The following is a 19,476-nucleotide window of genomic DNA, read 5'->3' as shown; positions in this document are numbered from 1 at the left end:
AGCTGCACATGCAAGCAAAGCAAACCAAGGAATTCATTGCCCACTTCCCATGGGCAGGTGGGTGTTCAGGCATCTCCAGGACAGCAGGGCTCCATCGTGCATAACAGTTACTTGGGAAGACAAACGCCATCACTCTGAATGTCCCCCACTACTTCTTCCCCCAGCTTTATATGCTGAGCGTGATGCCATATGGTCTGGGATATCCCTTTGGTCAGTTGGGGTCAGCTGTCCCAGCTGTGTCCCCTCTCAACTTCTTGTGCACCCCCAGCCCCCTTGCTGGTGGGGTGGGGTGAGGAGTAGAAAAGGCCTTGACTCTGTGTAAGCCCTGCTCAGCAGTAACTAAAACATCCCTGAAAACTAACTCTATCCCAGCCAAAACCAGCACATCATCTCATCTGTACAATCTCTGCTTCCAGTCCTTGTTGTTTCCAAGGCATATGTTCATCTGGTTTATACTCATGTTTGAAGAGACTGCTGTTGGTGCTTCTTTTTGAAGTGTTGCGTTTTTCCATGGCTCTGCAGATTACTGAAATGATAGAACAAAATGAGACAATATTTCTTTTTGTTAAAGGCTTTTCGTTTGTAAATGTTGGCAGTGGAATTCCTCTTGTGTCTTCAATGCCGTCTCCGAGGCTTGGAGAAGGTGTGGGTAGCTCCAACAGGGTGAGTATGTCAGCTTCAGTAGCATCTTTGGCACCTGGCTGTGGGTGGCTGGAGGATGTCATGCTGGAGCCTGTTCCTGTAAAAGAAGCAGTAGGAGGCTATGCTGTTTCTTTTGTTGACTTTGTCATTCTGTGGAAATCTCCAGCATGGAATTTGCAGTCTCTAAATGCTTTGTGTTGCAATACATTTAAATATTCTTATTTTTAGATGGCTTTTTATTTAAATAAGAGACAGATTTTTATGGAAAGTGTTGTTTTGATACATAATCAGCACTGTAATAGAATCCTAGCGACATTAATTCATTGTTACAAAAGGAAGTCTTGACTTCATGCCATCTAATGAAGTTTTCTTCCATCCTTTTAATGGATGGATGTAGAATCTTGACTGTATCCAGCCTGAGTGGTAAAATGTACTTGTCTTTAGTGAAAATACTGAAGTACAGCAGCCCATGATCTGTTGTATAAATTAAACATACTGTAAAGTACTAGGTAAGCTAGCTGCTCATAGATGAAAATCCAAGTACATGACCTGTTTTCATGTCTTAATAAGAAGAGGGGTCTTGCAGCCTGTGACTTCATATAGCACAGTGGCCACGGTATTTTATTTTCTCCCTCTATTCCTAACATACTCTGTGTATGTTGAAGTGGAATCTGCTAAATGTGTCTGAAAGACCTTTTTTTGCACTTGGAGAAGAAAGTTTCCTGTCACCAATCCAGAAATTGAAATATGTCTGCAATTCAAAAAGAAGGGGTTTAAAAAAAGCACATATTTTAATTTGGAGTGTTGGCAGTTTGACTAAGGAAAAAAAATAGTCAGTGCTGTTTTGGAAAAGTATGTATTTTTAGATCAATATCCTGAGGAAATGAAGCTTACATGATTACATTGTTTGTCTGCATGTGTTGGTTCTTCCTGAAAAATTGAGCCTGTCATTTGGCTTCAGACAAACTTGAAACTTGAAGTAAAATTTTGATGACGATTGTTTCTGAATTTTGGAAAATTGATTGCTAATTATGTTACTGTAAATTCGGTCTCAAAAGAACCCCCTAAGACTTAGTTTGTAGTTTTAGGAGGCAGGTATTCTGTATTGCAGCGCTGGATGCACAGGGGATCATTCCACCTAACACACATGCCAAAAGATAAAGGCATGCTCGTTATATACAATAAAAGAAATGGATATTCACATAATTTCTGAGAAGTACCCACCTATTTCCAGAGTATCTAATGCATATGTTAATACATTGCACAAGCATACTAGAATTTGGGGAAGGGTCTCTGAGGGGCTTCCATGGGGGTTTTCAGTGGCCTGTGGTGGTCCCTAGTGGCTGTTGAAGAGGTGTCTTAGTGTCCTTTCCGTGAACTCTGAGTTGTGTTTTTTTTTCATATAAGGTCTTGTCTTGGCTCTTGGCTCATCACTCTCTCTGTAAAGTTTCTCAGGTTCCTTATCTTTGCTTTCCACAGGTGCCCCCCCCCGCCCCCCCCCCGATGTACCCATCGCAGTTGCAAAAATTATGTCCTTGGGCGCATTCTTATCTGAGGCCCCTTACAGCAATTGGCATCAACTGCTTGCAGGCATCAATTAGAGGAAAGAGACCTAAACTTGTGCTCTTGCTGAGGAAAAAGGAGGCAGAACATGGCTGGCGTACGCAGTCAGTAATCAGCTAGCCAGTTTGCACCATTTAGATTTGCTCTTTCCTGCTGAGGAGGAATATTATGGAAGCCATGGAGAGTAGAGGGGACTCCTATAGCAATGACTGGAAGATGCATTTCCATAGCAAGGTGAAGTTTCATTAGTTCCAGTGTGCACAGCAAGATGTGTTGAAGTTTTCCAAACTGAATGGAATTGCAAAAATTAAAGGAACTTTACCTTTGCACTTAGAAACCTTTCCTTTTAAATTGTTGATAGAAGAGTGGAATCTGTGCTGGTTCTTTGTGTTGTATTCTGTCTTTAAATGAGGGATTTGAAATAAAGGTACATGAATTTAATCTTGCTCATCACAAAGAAAATATTTAGATTTACTATAGCTAAATTTTAATGCTCTGTAGAGGGTGGATTTTCATATATTAAGCAAAAATATCATCCCAATAACACTTGTAATGGTAAGATAAGCTATGTTGTAAAAACACAATTGACACTTCAGAACTGCTGCTTCAAAATTTTTTGCTTCTCTGCCATGTAGGGCTATACTGGGTGACCAGTTTACAGACTAAATTTTTACTTCATCTGGGGTCTGTAGGTGTGTTAACCACACTTAATACCACTACAGATCTATTGCGTTTAAAATAAAATAAATACATTCTCTCTCTCTCATATATGTGTATATAGACACACATATATATGCATGTATGTATATACTTTTCTCTTTAAGTATTTAGCAGCCAGGGGAAGTTTGATAACCTGCCCACATAAGTATTTCTGAAGTTGTCTTGTTGGTTTTTAAAACAGACCAATTTCTGTTTTACAGTGCCTGAAAATGACAACAAAGCGGAATTTGTTTGTGCGGCTGGTACCCTGCCGCTGTCTGCGTGGAGAGGAGGAAGTGGTCACTATGCTTGATTATTCTCACTGCAGCCTGGATCAGGTGCCTAAGGAGATTTTTACTTTTGAAAAGACCTTGGAAGAGCTTTATTTAGACTCTAATCAAATCGAAGAGCTTCCAAAGGTACGTTGGGTGGCTTTCCTTTTAGTTACATTTATTAACTCTGTTACTTCATCAGCGTTGTAGAAGCTGATAGTGCCTAGCTTCATGGTTCAGCTTTTAGGTTGCAGTTTGCCAAATACTTTTAAGTAAATGTTGCTGTGGTGGTTTGATCCTGGCTAAATGCCAGGTACCCACCAAGTCGCTCTATCACTTCCCCCCCTTCCCCTTTTTTCTCAACAGGGCAAAGAGGGGAAAGAAAATAAGATAGGAAAACAAAACAACCAACCCTTGTGGGTAAAACAACAGCAGTTTTAATATAAGCAAAGCGAAGCAAAGGTCCGCGCGTGGAAGCAAAAAAAAGCAAACAGATTTATTCTCTACTTCCCATGAACAGGCGATGTCGGGCCTTCTCAGGAAGCAGGGCTCCCATACGCGGAGGGGTTGCCTCGGAGGACCAAGGGTGACCCCACCCCCTTCCTCCTTTCTCCCAGCTTTATACTGAGCAGACGTCAGATGGTCTGGAATATCCCTTTGGTCAGTTGGGGTCAGCTGTCCTGGTTGTGTCCCCTCCCAAGATCTTGCCCACCCCGTCCCACTGTGGGAGGGGGGGAAATGTCGGAAAGAGCCTTGGTGCTGTGTAAGCACCACTCAGCAGTAGCCACACCACCAGGGTGCTATCAACACCCTGCCAGCTCCCAGCATCAAACACAGCACCATGGGGGCTGCTACAGGGGAAAACCAATTCCGGCTCAGCCAGACCCGGTACAGTCTCCACCCCTTATTCCATACCATTTACGTCATGCCCAGGTCCCACATAACACTCATTTATCCATTCCGTAAGCTTTCTTCACTCCTCCAGATGTTCAGTGACTTGGCTCCCATCTGTCAAGGTGGATGTTCAGGACAGAGCAGTATTTTTGACTGCTGGACTCCAGCACTGGCTAGGTTTGGGTCATCATCGCACGTATCTGGTTCACTCTTCGTCGTTCCTACTTCCTCCATCACTTCCTGCAACATACAACTCAGCCCACAGATTATTTTCCCCCCAAGGTTAAATCTCCTTGAGGCACACACTGAGTAGCCCCATCCTCCCGCATTACCCACCAAGTACATCCAGGTCCCTGAGCAAAAACAATCCCACGAGTGGGCTTGCCTTTTCCCAAGGGAGGAGCAATCCACACTGCCTTCCCCAGCCATTGCCCTGTGGGTACTACAGGGACCTTATCTCCTCCCACAGTATGAAGGGGTTTGGTTTGGGCAGGACCAGGACGGTTAACAGATCCTCTGGTGTTAATTAGCCAAGTGGCTTCTGCTAAATTTATATCCCAGTGCTTCCATCCCCCATTGTCCAATGCTCTCAACATAGTCTTCAACAGTCCATTGGATCTTTCAATCTTTCCAGACGCTTGTGGGTAATAAGGGATGTGATACACCCACTCAATGCCGTGTTTCTTTGCCCAGGAGTTTATGAGATTATTTCGAAAATGGGTCCCATTGTCTGATTCGATTCTTTCAGGAGTACCATGTCGCCATAAAATTTGCCTTTCAAGACCTAAGATGGTATTTCGGGCAGTGGCATGATTTACAGGGTACGTCTCAAGCCAACCAGTAGTTGCTTCCACCATGGTGAGTATGTAGCGCTTGCCTTGGCGTCTTCGTGGCAATGGTCCAATATAGTCAATTTGCCAGGCCTCACCATATCGAAAACTCAGCCATCGCCCTCTGTTCCAGGGAGACTTTACTCGTGTGGCTCGCTTGATTGCAGCACACGTTTCGCATTCACGAGTGACCTGGGAGATGGCCTCCATGGTCAGGTCCACCCCTCGATCACGAGCCCATCTGTACGTTGCATCTCTCCCGAGATGCCCGGATGTTTCATGGGCCCATCGAGCTACAAATAGCTCACCCTTGCGCTCCCAGTCCAGGTCCAGCCGAGCTACTTCCATTTTGGCAGCCTTGTCTACTTGCTCATTGTTTTGATGTTCTTCGGTGGCACGGCTTTTGGGCACGTGAGCATCTACATGACGTGCCTTTAGAGCCACGTTTTCCACTCGGGCAGCGATGTCCTGCCACAATGCAGCAGCCCAGATGGGTTTACCTCTGCGCTGCCAATTGGTCTTCTTCCACTCCTGTAGCCACCCCCACAGGGCGTTAGCCACCATCCAGGAGTCAGTGTAGAGATACAGTACTGGCCACTTTTCTCGTTCAGCAATCTTTAGGGCTAGTTGGATCGCTTTTACTTCTGCAAACTGTCTTGACTCGCCCTCTCCTTCAGTGGCCTCAACGACTTTTCTTGTGGGGCTCCACACAGCAGCTTTCCACTTCCGATGGTTTCCTACCACACGACAGGATCCATCAGTAAACAGAGCATACCGCCTTTCATCTTCTGGTAATTCGTTATATGGCGGTGCTTCTTGGGCACGAGCCACCTCCTCAGGCAGTGCTCCAAAATCTCTACCTTCTGGCCAGTCCATGATCTCTTCCAGGATCCCTGGACGGTTGGGTTTTCCCAGTCGAGCTCGTTGCGTGATTAACGCTACCCATTTACTCCAGGTAGCACTGGTTGCATGGTGTGTAGAAGGGATGTTTCCTTTGAACATCCAATGTAGTACAGGCACTTGCAGTGCCAAGAGGAGCTGTGCTTCTGTACCAACAACTTCTGAGGCGGCTCGAATCCCCTCATATGCTGCCAGTATCTCCTTTTCAGTTGGAGTGTTGTGGGCTTCTGATCCTCGATATCCCCGGCTCCAAAATCCTAATGGTCGACCCCGAGTTTCACCTGCTACCTTCTGCCAGAGGCTCCATGTGAGGCCATGCTCCCCAGTTGATGTGTAAAGTACATTTTGCACATCTGGTCCTGTGTGAACAGGCCCAAGAGCTACCACCCGAGCTATCTCCTGTTTGATGTGCTCAAAGGCTTGTTGTTGCTCAAGACCCCACTCAAAATTGTTCTTCTTTCGGGTTACTTGATAGAGAGGGCTCACCAGCTGACTGTAGCCTGGAATGTGCATCCTCCAAAATCCCACAAGTCCTAAGAAAGCTTGTGTTTCCTTCTTGTTGGTCGGTGGAGACATAGCTGCTATGTTGTTGACAACCTCCATAGGCACATGGCGGCATCCATCTTGCCATTTTATTCCCAAGAACTGAATCTCCTGTGCTGGTCCCTTGACCTTGCTTTTCTTTATGGCAAACCCAGCTCTCAGAAGAATCTCAATTACTCTTTGTCCTTTCTTGAACACTTCTTCTGCCTCGTTGCCCCACACAATGATGTCATCGATGTTCTGCAGATGTTCAGGGGCATCACCCTTTTCCAGTGCAGTTTGAATTAGTCCATGACAAATAGTGGGGCTGTGCTTCCACCCCTGGGGCAGTCGATTCCAGGTATACTGGACACCCCTCCACGTGAAAGAAAACTATGGCCTGCACTCTGCTGCCAAAGGAATTGAAAAGAATGCATTGGCAATGTTGATTGTGGCGTACCACTTGGCTGCCTTTGACTCCAGTTCATATTGGAGCTCTAACATATCTGGTACAGCAGCACTCAGTGGTGGCATCACTTCGTTCAGGCCACGATAGTCTACTGTCAACCTCCACCCTCCGTCAGACTTTGGCACTGGCCATATTGGGCTATTAAAAGGCGAATGTGTCTTACTGATGACACCTTGGCTCTCCAGTTGACGGATCAGTTCTTGGATGGGAGCCAGAGAGTCTCGGTTCGTGCGATACTGCCGTCGGTGCACGGTCCTCGTAGCAATTGGCACCTGTTGTTCTTCAACTCGCAACAGTCCTACAACAAAAGGATCTTCCGAGAGGCCAGGCAGATTAGACAACTGTTTGACCTTCTCTGTGTTCACACTGGCCACACCAAAAGCCCATCGGTATCCTTTTGGGTCTTTGAAGTACCCCCTCTTGAGGTAGTCAATGCCCAAGATACAAGGGGCTTCTGGGCCAGTTACAATGGGATGTTTTTCCCACTTGTCCCCGGTCAAGCTAACCTTGGCCTCCAGTACTGACAGTTCTTGACATCCCCGTGTCACTCCTGAGATCCAGATAGGTTCTGCCCCTCTATAACTTGATGGCATTAATGTACACTGTGCCCCGGTGTCGATTAAAGCCTGGTACTTCTGTGGATTTGATGTGCCAGGCCATCGAATCCACACTGTCCAATACACCCGATCATCCCTTTCCTCCTCCTGGCTGGAGGCAGGGGCCCTCTATTCCTGTTCTTGGTCGGAGCATTCACTGTCTGACCCTTGCCGTGCCAGGCCGGAGATTCCTTCATCAGGGCCAAGGGAGGTGATCTCAGTCTTCCTGTATCTGGGAGATTGCTGATTACTTTCTTGCGGTTCCACACCAGCTACATTAACAACCTTCTTGGATGTCTTCTTCTTGGCAGGGGTCTTTCCTCGCAATTCATGTACACGAGCTTCCAACTTGAAGGTGGGTTGACCATCCCACTTCCTCATGTCCTCCCCCTGGTCACGCAGGAAGAACCAAAGTTTGCCACGTGTCATGCGCCTGGGTTTCCCTTTCCCTCTGACTGGGGTGGAAGAGAACTGATTTCTTGGGGTGCTCCTGACATCCAGGGAGCTCGCCCGTAGAGATGAGGAGGTACCAAGACTCTCTTCAAAGTTCTGAAGCCAGGAAGAGACTGCCTCCACAGTTGGTGTACATCTTAGTCCTTCTCCCACATCCATTTCTGGATAGTACATCGCAGCCAAGCCCGCAGAATACAAGGATGGTGCACCTTTAATCACCTTCCTCCACATGGCCCGTGTGCACAGGACATCCTCTGGATTTTTAGGGGCTTCATCACTATCTGGATCACCATAGATGACTTCCAGCACTGCTAGTTCTCTCAGGTACTGGACACCTTCATCCGCAGTAGCCCACTTCCCTGGGGAGTTGTCTGTAAGATCTTCCTTGAAAGGATATCTTGCTTTAACACTTGAAAGGAGCCGTCTCCACAGACTGCAAATTCCTGTTTCTTTTCCAATTCCCCTTTCAATTCCTCGATCTCTAGCAAGGGAACCCAGCTGTTGGGCTTCCTTACCTTCCAGCTGCTGAGCATCAGCCCCATTATCCCAGCATCGAAGCAGCCAGGCAGCAATCCGCTCACCCGGCTGGCGGCGATAGTCTTTCCGCAGATCTCGCAGTTCTGATGATGTCAGGGACTGGGTAGTTTCTGCCTCCTGTTTGAGCTCTGTTATTCCCTCTTCTGACCCCTTTGCTGAAGGACCCGCTTCTTTCTCCTCTTTCTCATCCCTTATTAATCGAGGGTATGGCCCTGTTGTTCTCCTTGTCCACTGTTTCTTTTTTACTACTGGGGCAATCTCTGCTGTTGTTGTTTTTGTTTGAGTTCCCATCTCCACCACAGTCCTTTGAGAGCACTGAACTGCAGCTCGATAAGCACAGGCCAGGCCCCAGTACAGCGCTGGGAGTTGCTGATGTTCACTGGGATAGACAAGGCACCCTTCTATCAGGTGTTGTGTCAATTTTGCGGGGTTGCTTGCCTGTTCAGGGGTAAGATCCCAGGCTACAGGAGGTGATAACCGTCCTGGGAATCTGCCCAAATCCTTCCACTCCCCCTGCCACCCAGGGACAGGCCGCCTCAGGGCACATTTTGGTATTGTCTCACCCAAAATTTGCCTTCTCTTACACCAAAAACCTACCGAGCTCCACACAGCCCACAATAGGCGAATAGCATTAATGAACAGTATCAAAGAGCTAACGTAAGGATTAATAAGTACTTCGGGAGCCTGCAGAATAAAACCACTCATGATGTTCCCAATTTCTTCCAGCATGTTCCCGAGCTTAGCAAAATAAAGATAAGCAGCGCAATCAACAAACCCGTGACCAGCACAAGAGCTTGTCTCTTACTAACTGCTATAGCTATAGCACAATTAATATAAAACTGCCGTTGTCCCACCCCACGTTGGGCGCCAAAAAACTGTGGTGGTTTGACCTTGGCTAAATGCCAGGTACCCACCAAGTCGCTCTATCACTTCCCCCCCTTCCCCTTTTTTTCTCAACAGGGCAAAGAGGGGAAAGAAAATAAGACAGGAAAAAAAAACAACCCTTGTGGGTAAAACAAAAGCAGTTTTAGTGTAAGCAAAGCGAAGCAAAGGTCCGCGCGCGGAAGCAAAAAAAAGCAAACAGATTTATTCTCTACTTCCCATGAACAGGCGATGTCGGGCCTTCTCAGGAAGCAGGGCTCCCATACGCGGAGGGGTTGCCTCGGAGGACCAAGGGTGACCCCACCCCCTTCCTCCTTTCTCCCAGCTTTATACTGAGCAGCCGTCAGATGGTCTGGAACATCCCTTTGGTCAGTTGGGGTCAGCTGTCCTGGTTGTGTCCCCTCCCAAGATCTTGCCCACCCCGTCCCACTGTGGGAGGGGGGGAAATGTCGGAAAGAGCCTTGGTGCTGTGTAAGCACCACTCAGCAGTAGCCACACCACCAGGGTGCTATCAACACCCTGCCAGCTCCCAACATAAACCACAGCACCATGGGGGCTGCTACAGGGGAAAACCAATTCTGGCTCAGCCACACCCGGTACAGTCTGTCCCAGAAGAAGCAAACCATGGTAGGAGGAATGTTTTATGTGTTCCTGCTTTCAGTAGTTTGCTATGGTGAACTGGGATGAAACTGCTTAAACAACTGGTCCAGCCCAAGAGAGCTACCTAGCAGAAGAGGCAGGCTGATTTATTTCTGTGGCAGTGTGTTGTGGTTTGAACTCAGCCGGTAGCCAATCGCCATGTGGCCAGTTGTTTACTTCCACTTGCCACTTTGATTACATCTTTATTATAGAAATTTATATTTGCTGTTTGTTCTGAAATCTGAGGACAAACTGCACACTTAATTACTGGTATACTAGAGAAAAGAATGAAAATTTGTGCCACTGAGACTTTTGGGAAGTACAAAGTGATCACTACAATAGACTTGTTTTCCGTTACTTGGTCCTACCTTGATGGAATTAAAGACTTAATAGTTAAATTAAAGACTTAATATTTAAAAACCTTTTGTCACAGTTGTGTGCAAATCTTCACTGTCATGTGGGACAACTGTAGAATGCTTTGTTAGAGTTATGGAAAACGTCCTATAACCACTTCAGATTTTGTTGGTTTGGATTTTTTGAAAGATAAATGAAACTAATAAGGAAATAACTGTCAAGTTACTGTCCTGAAATTGCTTTATCAGAAGGCCTGGATCCCAGTAAAGCTGACTTCAACCAGCTGAATGCTTTTGAAACTCCACCCTTAAATGCTTAAAAGCCATCAATGACAATCCATATTTATATGTTGAATAGAGCTAATAACATATTAGTTAAAAGTAGATGTTTTGTCTAGTCTGTTACAGTTTAGAACTTCTGCTATTCTAATCTTGTCTCTTCCCAAGCAGATATTTCTTTACTTTAGACTTAGGTGCTTTGTTCTGCTGATCGAGGATGTCAAACTCAGACACCAGAGTGAAGAGTAGGCTGATTTTACTCTTAATAATTAAAGGATATAAGCAAGTAATACAGAAAATAAGCACTAAGAAAAATGCAGAATAGCACACTTAGTTATTACTACATACAGTTAATTACAGAAAATAAGAACAAGCAAGGTAATGCATCACATCATTACTACCTGAGAGAGAGAATAGTGATTAAGACAGACCCATCACCACTTGCACCCGTTCCCATCATCCAGACCCGCAGGCGCTGGGCAGCCCCGGTTACAGCGAGGATTTGCAGAGCCTGTCCCGGCAAGTGGGAAATCCTACGCGGTGCGTCCACCCATAGGTGAGGCTTCCAAAGTCGCTGTGAGCGGGTCCAGCCTTATACACCAAAAATCAGCGAGCCAGAATAGCTGGCACCTTTGATTTGAGTGGAAACATCTGGTTTCATTCTCCTGTTGGATTCCACCCAAAGCCTGGCCAGGGCTCGGGGGGGAACCAAGGGAGTTTCTAACAAGGCCAAATACTTGGGTTCTCAGCCTTGAACAAGGCTAAACAAGGGAAGCTGGATACATTCTCTCAGCATTTCATCCTCACTACTGATTATATTCTGTCTAAGCTGCATCTTTCACTAGTGAGCTTACATACTTTGTTAATGATCAGATACTAATTAACAAATGCTAATGGTAATACAGATTTTGCTAATAAACATACTAATAATGGATAACATTTGGTTGTGAGGCTCATCTAGAGGTCAACTTTGTTTCAGGGCCTATTATTCAGGCCCTAGCACTACACACTTTAGCTTTAATACCTTGCTTCTAAAGACTTTGTATCAGCCTTTGAGATTTTTTCAGATGATTTCAGAACTTCATTCCTTTCTCTCATTCCTTATTAAAGAAGAATAAAACCGAATGCTTAAAAACCAGAATAAAATACCTTTCTTAGCCAAAAAATTGTATCTTCTGAACTCTTCTTGCATTAAGTTTCTAATTTATTTCTCAAATCATAAGAACTAAGCAAACATCTTCCAAACTGATAATTGTCTAAGAAATTCCTTTTAGTAACCCTAAAAGAGGAAGACAGTACTGTAGTGATCAAATTAATGCATTTTGGTGTTTTAGACCAGAAGAGGCTGTTTGCGTTGTCTTCCTTTTCTGTTACATGCCATTTGATGTCATTAATCAGTTCCTATATGAAATACTGTTTTGATACGTGAGTGAACTGAAACTTGATCTAGTCTAAGATTAAATTATCCACACAATTGGAAAGACTGCTTGAACATTTGCGTTTTATTCCTTTTTGCTTTTCTTTGCTGGACTGCAGGAACCTGTAATACTCTATACTTGTTTCATGTTAATGTATTTGTTCATCGTAATAAATCATCCTTATAGGCTTATTTTTGAGAAGCTAAGCATTCTTTTCAGCTTTTTAAGTAATTTTGGTCATTATTTTTTACTTTTTCAATTTTCATAAGAAAAAGAACTCCACATGTAAATTCAAATACTGTAAATCAAACAAGAAGATAGATTAGGGGGAGTAGTAAAGACATAGTAAAAATGTTTGATTTAATCATTTGATAGAAGTTGTAATCTTAAAACTATCCATAGCAGATCTGTAAGGGAAGGCCTGTAATGTTTGAAATGATCCTAGCCAATTTGGGGCCAGAGTTTCAAGCTGTGTATTCCTTTTCCCTAACCCAAGTTTATTTAGCCTTTCAGCTCTGAAACAGGCTTCTAATTAAGCCATCCTCTCAGATGAAGGGTGCGGTACTTACTAGGCTGTCTCTAGCTTTCTGAAGCCTGATTAAGAAATTCCCACTCTTCCCCTTTACTCTTTGCCCCTGGTGGTGTGTTCTTATTCCTCTTTTGCAATTTGCTGCCCTTTGTATGCCACAACACAACTGTTCTTGGGCTGTCTTGTCAACCTGATCACTGAAATGGCCTGTCAGTGTATGTGGTTGGGCTTTTTTTTTGTTTTCTGGTTGGTTGGTTTGTTTGCTTTGTTTTTTTTCTGAATTGCCCCTAGTCTTTTCAGAACCCCAGTGTACTTCAAAAATTGATTCTTACAGCATAGCTCTTCAATTAAGTTGACTGGTTGAGGGTGCAGCATGGGCAAACTGCGATGGGAAGAAAGATGGTGGTAGAGGAGGACTTCACATCAAATGCTGTTTTCTTCACATGGTGTTGTATTCTCAGTTTCAGAAGTGACTGGGCATTTGAAATGCTTTCATCTTGTGTGCTAAACCACATCTGAAAAAGTACCCTATTTATCTCAAGTGCCACTGTGTGCATTTGAGCTGAGAAGCTCAAAATGCAGCAGTTTTAGTTTTCCCACTCACTGCTGTTTGGAAAAAATTGGAATTCTGTAGTAAAGTAAAGCTTAATTGTATGACTTCTCATGTTTACTACCAGTAATGATGATTTACTTAATCACTGAATATGCAAACATTAAAAACCAACAGCAACAAAAGGAACAACTACAAATTTAGTACCCTAAAAAACTCTTCCCCCTTTTCCTTTAGGGATCTTGTGCTGCATTTGTTTTCACCTGACTAATCAGGGAAATTTCTAATGATTCCAGATTATTGTTTTCAGGGATGAGTTTTAAGTATATATTCTTGCTTGAAGTACTAAAATAAAGGAATGGCTCCAAAACACATGAGCTCATTAAAGTTCTCATTCCCATATAATATCCTAAGGTAACTTTAACTCTTCAAAGCCTTAATGATATCAACTAGTTCTAGCATGTGCATGTTTCTGAGGAATTGGAAACATCAGTAGGCAAGTTAAAGCTCATTCCTTGAGCTGCCCATCTTGCTAATTTGTCTGCTTTTGTTCTGAGGGGGTATATGTAAACATTAAATGAATGGGGCCTGTTCAATGGTTTGTGGTTGAAATAATGGCTTCGTAATTGAGAAAGACCCAAGAAATTTCAATTGAACTAAACCTGTTGCTAGGACATTGATTGGGTTGAAATTTTTTTTTTAGTCGTAGAAGACTTCCTGGTTTTGTCTGATTTTTTTTTTTTTTCTCAGAATTCTGTAAGAAAAGAACACTAAGCCCAGGTATTTATGAATGATCTTATCCAAAATTGTTGGGAAAAGAATATTTCATCATAAATTGTTCAGATGAACCTTTTCATCCACTTTCTTACAGATATTTATTTTGTACTATCTGTAAGCTTTGAGGATCATTTGAGGATTTTTTTTCTTCTGTTCCAGTAATACTAATTGCCCTATTTTGTCAAAATGTAAAGCTTTGGGTAAGAATCTCAAGGTACCTTGCATATAGGAAGAGATCTGGCTCTGAGCTAGTATTTGATACAAATTATAATACATATATATACAAAAGAGATTATACAATTTTCTGTATCCTTAGATCAAACTTTTGCTAGTTTTCATCATCATTTTGTTGGATTTTAGTGTACTTGAGCTAGGAAGCATGGAAGGGGAAAACCCCCAAAATTTCTTGTAAGATATAATGGAATAAAATTTTAACTTTTGGAGATCAAATTCTAACTTCCAGAACTATTTGACTTTTAAAAATGTATTTTTCTTTTTTTTTTTTAAGAAACTAATTACTTCTAGGGTATCAGATGGCATGTTTGTTATGGAAAATATTTTGCAATGTTTGCAGGACTATGTGTTAACTACAGGTCACAATTTCTGAGATACTGGAAGGAATTTGTTGTGACCATTTGCAGTTTTTTGCTTTCCTAAGCATTGTAAACAGTCAATTTTGAATAAAGCTAGTTAAATAAATAAAGTTTTTGTAGCCAAAGACTTTGTGGCTTGAAGGCCAGACTATTTAAAGTCAGAAGTTTTAAAGGAATTAAAAATAAAAGGTATATAGAAGAAACTAAGAGAAAGTTGCATTCACTTTTTTCTTTGTTTCAACAGCAACTTTTTAACTGTCAGTCTCTGCACAAGCTGAGTTTGCCAGACAATGATCTAACTACACTGCCAGCATCCATTGCAAACCTCATTAATCTCAGGGAACTGGATGTCAGTAAGAATGGTAAGTCACTTCACTTAGTGGGGTAGCTAAAAGGCAAATCACCATTGACTGTACAAAGATACTAGGGAAAGTGTAATTTCTAGAAGGTACATAGCGAGTAAACTTTACTACTCTAAATCACTGCGTAACATAAAAGATGCTCTTTTATGATCTATTTGTGATATTTGTTTTTAATTATCTCTATAAAATTGGTTTGTACTTTGAGGTGAAAATATTTCTATATTCTTTCAAAAATGTATATGCTCAAATTTATTACTTTTAGTGGCTTTCCTCATGTTTCACTACACTGAAGAGTTTGCACAAGAATTTGTGAAATTTTCCTGGATTCTCTGTTCTATTTGGTTTCATGAAAAAAAAGTTTTTGATTTATTTTAATGAGCTGTCTGAACATTGTAGTAGGACTTGGCTGCTATGCTGTCAGATGGTAATCTCTGCATGGGGAAAAGTAGTGACTATGGACAATGACTGGTTCATTTGTCTGACTTGTTAAAAATCTATCATTCTGTGTAAGTCAGCCTTTTATAAATTATGAAACATCAGTCAAGTATTGTATGCATGTGGTCTATTAATGGTGATGTTCTGGCAAGTTGGCAACTGAGGAAATTGAAATAACTTAGATTGTCATCAGACTTGTGTGGCTTATTTGGAGGGGGGAATTCAGTCATGCTAATTGATGAGCATATAATAGTCTTGTCTTATTAATTGAAAGTGAAATTATGGGACCTCTCCTTGAAATCTTATTTGAAAATAAGGATTGTATAGATATGCCAAAGATTTTATCATATCAAATTCATTGTTTTATTTGGACAGCTAGCTAATTATGACTCCAGAAAATGAAGTTATGATTTATTAAGAAAGTATTCCAGTTGTTGAGGTGTTGGCATTCTCCTTTATTGTCCATTGTAGCCCAAACTATACTTAAACTGTTACTTTATTATTTCTGCCTAATGAACACAGCATTTAGTGTGATAAACTGATCTGATTGTCACTGCTCTGTTCCTGGTACAAGCGAATTAATAGTCTGTTTTAAAGAACACCGGCCTTAAACTTTCAACACACAACAGAGAAAGAATCATTTTTTTTGTCCCCAACTGAACTGTGTAAAAAGACTGTTTCCAACACAAGTTCACAATGCAGAAGACTTGAAAGCAGCAAAAGGGGTTTAGAGTTCTAGTGCTGGCAAATTCCTTAGTTTATGTACATAAATAGGCAGCTGGTCAGTTACCAGCTAGAGTTAGTTGTCTGTCCAAAATAGTGTAACCTTTAGCTAAGCTTTCAGAGCTGCTGAAAGAGCGCTTGTTCCTCTGAGGCATATAAAGAATTTGAGGAGGCAATAGCTGAATAATACACTATCTCTGTAAACTGTGAAGCTCTGTTTTCTAGGAGTTGTTTTGTTTTTAACACTTTTCAGAGAAACAATAGGTCACAGATCTATTTAAATTATTATTATGTGCGTGTTTGCAATCTTATCACAGTTTGGATAGCTTCTCTGCCTAGTGTTACATGTGAAAAATAGTCCTGAGATCACATGCTTATTTACTACAAAAAACAAATCAGGGTCCCTGTTTGTCCCTGTTGGGCAAGGTAAAAAATACTGTTTATTCTGGCTCCTAATACATTTGGTAATATTTGAGACTTCACTTTGTTGGCTCAAGTGCCTTTTCTGTTTAGCTATCTACTGTTGCAACCACAGAAACTTTTTTTTTTTTTTTTTTTTTTTGATAACTGCAAGACTATTCTCTTCCCTTGTGTCTCCCTTTTTCTCTTGGTAAGAATTTACAGTTCAGTTTCTCACTGTCCATGATTGTTCTGATGTTCCTCTATAATGGAGCAAAATATAAGGTTTTTTGCTAGTTTTCCAAGGCTAGCAAAACTGATTAAACTTCTCAGATTCTTCCTTTTTCCTTGTTAGATATTGAAATAATACCATGTGGAAGCAGTGGACTTTGTGGGAAGCACAGGGGTTGCTTTATCTTAATTTATTAAAAAAAATAATGCAGGGGATTAATCACCAATCTTAGTGAAGGATGATGAGAGATGCTGTGCTGGGTTTGTGTGGCAGGGTTTTGGTAGCAGGGGAGGGGGCTACAGCAGTGGCCCCTGTCAGAAGCTGCTCGAAGCTCCCCCGGCTCCGATTTGGACCCACCTCTGGGCAAGGCCGAGCCAATTAGCGACGGTGGCTGCGCCTCTGCGGTACCGTATTTAAGAAGGGGAACCTGGGAGGAGTTGTGAGGAGAACATCTGTGTGAGCACTGAGGTCAGTGGAAGGAAGGAGGAGGGGGGAAGGTGCGCCAGAGCAGAGACCCCCCCCAGCCCGTGGGGAGAGGACAGGCTGTGCCCCTGCACCCATGGAGGTCACCGGGGGAGCAGATGCCCACCTGCAGCCCGGGGAGGGCCCCACACCGGAGCAGTTCAGGAAGAGCTGCAGCCCATGGGAAGGACTCATGTCAGAGAAGTTCGTGGAGGACTGTCTCCTGTGGGAGGGACCCCACGCTGGAGCAGGGGAGGAGTTCTGTTCAGAACCATGAATGCTCTGAAACCTACTTTAGGATTTTGAAGCCTTACCATTTAACCTGGATGTCATGCAAGCCATGTATTTGACAGACAAATCCTGTTGGAAACTTTGTTCTACTATGTGTATGAATGCCTTTTAAAAAAATAAATAATTGAGACTGAGGGTCTGATCTTAAGTACATTACAAAGTACAAGTACTTTAATATTTGGTAATGAGCAGTGGGAATTGTTAGTGCATTGTGTGTCTATAATGCTGTTGGAGCTGCCTACTAAGTGGCAGTATGAAATGCTTTAGGAATGAATAGTAAAATAATTGATATTGCATAAGAGTGTTTTTTTAATGAAAACTGTATCTAAAATGAAATATCAGAGAACCAGTCCCCTGGTTGCTAAATGAACGTTTCCCTACCTCTCCCTGTATTTTACAGGCATACAAGAGTTTCCTGAAAATATAAAAAATTGTAAAGTATTGGCAGTTGTTGAGGCCAGTGTAAATCCAATTTCAAAGTAAGTTTTGTCACATTTTGTGTTTTATGCAGTATACACTGCTGAGTCTCAGATGTGTCCCAGCCAACTTTCTGTGAGTCAACCTTTGGAGGCAAGGAGCAGAGTTACCTGAGAAGTATCTTCATTAGCCTCATTGCACTGTGATACATTATAGCTGTCAGTATTTTGTCCAATAGGCTATGTATGTGAGCGGTCCTATGTTACACCACATGGCTTTCTCAGTGTTAAGTCCAACACTTCTCTGTGAAGTTAGAGAAATACGCAAAGAGTTTTGTTTCTTAATAACAATAATTAATTTCACTCTAAAGCCTCTACCACTGTTATTTCAAACTCAGCTTATACGAGTAGATTTCCCTGTCATCTTCTATAGTGACAAAATTAATTTGCTGGAAATAGCACTGCCAGAGATATAAACTTTGCACAAGCTAACTCTGCTGGGTGGAAAAAAAGTATTGCATAGGTTTTAATTTATCTTCTCTAATGAATGCCTCCTTCACGTTAGGGGTCAAGAGATCACAAATACATAGCAAGACTACATTTGTTGTTTGTAGTTTTTATTGCAGGTAGATATTGTCCTCAATACTTAAGATTAGTTTCAAAATTATTTTTATAATGAACAGATATCTAGTGCAATTTTGTAGAAATTCTAGTACCACCTTAATTTTAATGGTATCAATATATAGAACTTCAATACTATACTGTTGTTTAAGAAAATATGACTTAATACCCTGAATACAATTGAAACAAAGGCACTACATTATTTTATTTCTATGTAGGCTTCCAGATGGATTTTCCCAACTGTTAAACCTAACGCAGCTGTACCTGAATGATGCTTTTCTTGAGTTTTTGCCAGCCAACTTTGGCAGGTAAGTTGAATTTGAAACAGTATCTACATTTAGTTTTAAATTTATGCAGAGCAGTTTCTGTTGCTTCTTAAGCAAAGTGTGAACTGGAGGAGGGGAAGAAGTATACATTACTAATCCATTTATGCCACACATTAGTTACCAAAAAACCCCAAATCTTTATCACCATTTTTTAAAACTGGATTTTTGTAGGACAGACAGAATACTTATAAAGACCCAAGAAATAAAATTAACTTACATACTTGCTGCTTCTGCAACACAAGTCTGATAAGTATGGGAGACTAGTATTTATGAAATATGGCTTGGTTATCATTTAGTAATTGGAGTGAAGGAAATAATGACATCTGTAATTTCACTTGTCCTCTCCTGGATGCACAGATTCCTTCATGCACATCTATAATTTTCAAGTGCTGCCTGTTTTGCTGATCAGGGATATCAATTAAACTCAGACACCAGAGTGAAAAGAGCAGGCGTATTTTACTAGAAATAACTAAATAATATAACAGAATGATACAGAAAACATACAGTAAGAAAAGACAGAATAGTGCACTTAAACAAATAGGAAAATACAGGGTAATGCATCACATCATTGCTACCTGAGAGAGAGAGAATAGTGATTAAGAAAGATCCATCACCACTTGCATACTTTACCATCATCCAGACCCGCAGTCGCTGGGCAGCCCCGGTTACAGCGAGGATTTGCAGAGCCTGTCCCGGCAAGTGGGAAATCCTACGCGGTGCGTCCACCCGTAGGTGAGGCTTCCAAAGTCGCTGTGAGCGGGTCCAGCCTTATATACCTGAAATCAGTAAGCCAGAATAGCTGGCACCTTTGT

At 42.3% G+C, this 19,476-nt stretch overlaps 1 protein-coding gene across 47 annotated transcripts in view; it reads left to right on the top strand.

Moving 5' to 3' along the window:
• Positions 1-19,476, top strand: part of LOC141917561 (erbin-like) — a 149,086-nt gene that overhangs the window by 54,588 nt on the left and 75,022 nt on the right. For 37 of the 47 annotated variants that reach the window (XR_012621334.1, XR_012621332.1, XR_012621336.1 and 34 more), the window contains 5 exons: positions 572-663; positions 3,126-3,323; positions 14,642-14,759; positions 17,702-17,780; positions 18,557-18,646. Coding sequence is in view for 8 of the 47 variants with exons in the window: in XM_074810847.1 (XP_074666948.1) it covers positions 619-663; positions 3,126-3,323; positions 14,642-14,759; positions 17,702-17,780; positions 18,557-18,646 (530 nt within the window). In the remaining 39 variants the exon portion in view is untranslated. The remainder of the gene's footprint in view (positions 1-571; positions 664-3,125; positions 3,324-14,641; positions 14,760-17,701; positions 17,781-18,556; positions 18,647-19,476) is intronic. The other 10 variants (XR_012621348.1, XR_012621344.1, XR_012621347.1 and 7 more) reach the window with 1 other exon arrangement.

Source organism: Strix aluco, chromosome W (assembly GCF_031877795.1).
Source record: "Strix aluco isolate bStrAlu1 chromosome W, bStrAlu1.hap1, whole genome shotgun sequence".
Lineage (NCBI taxonomy): Eukaryota > Metazoa > Chordata > Aves > Strigiformes > Strigidae > Strix > Strix aluco.
This window is presented reverse-complemented; position numbering and strand designations above follow the sequence as displayed.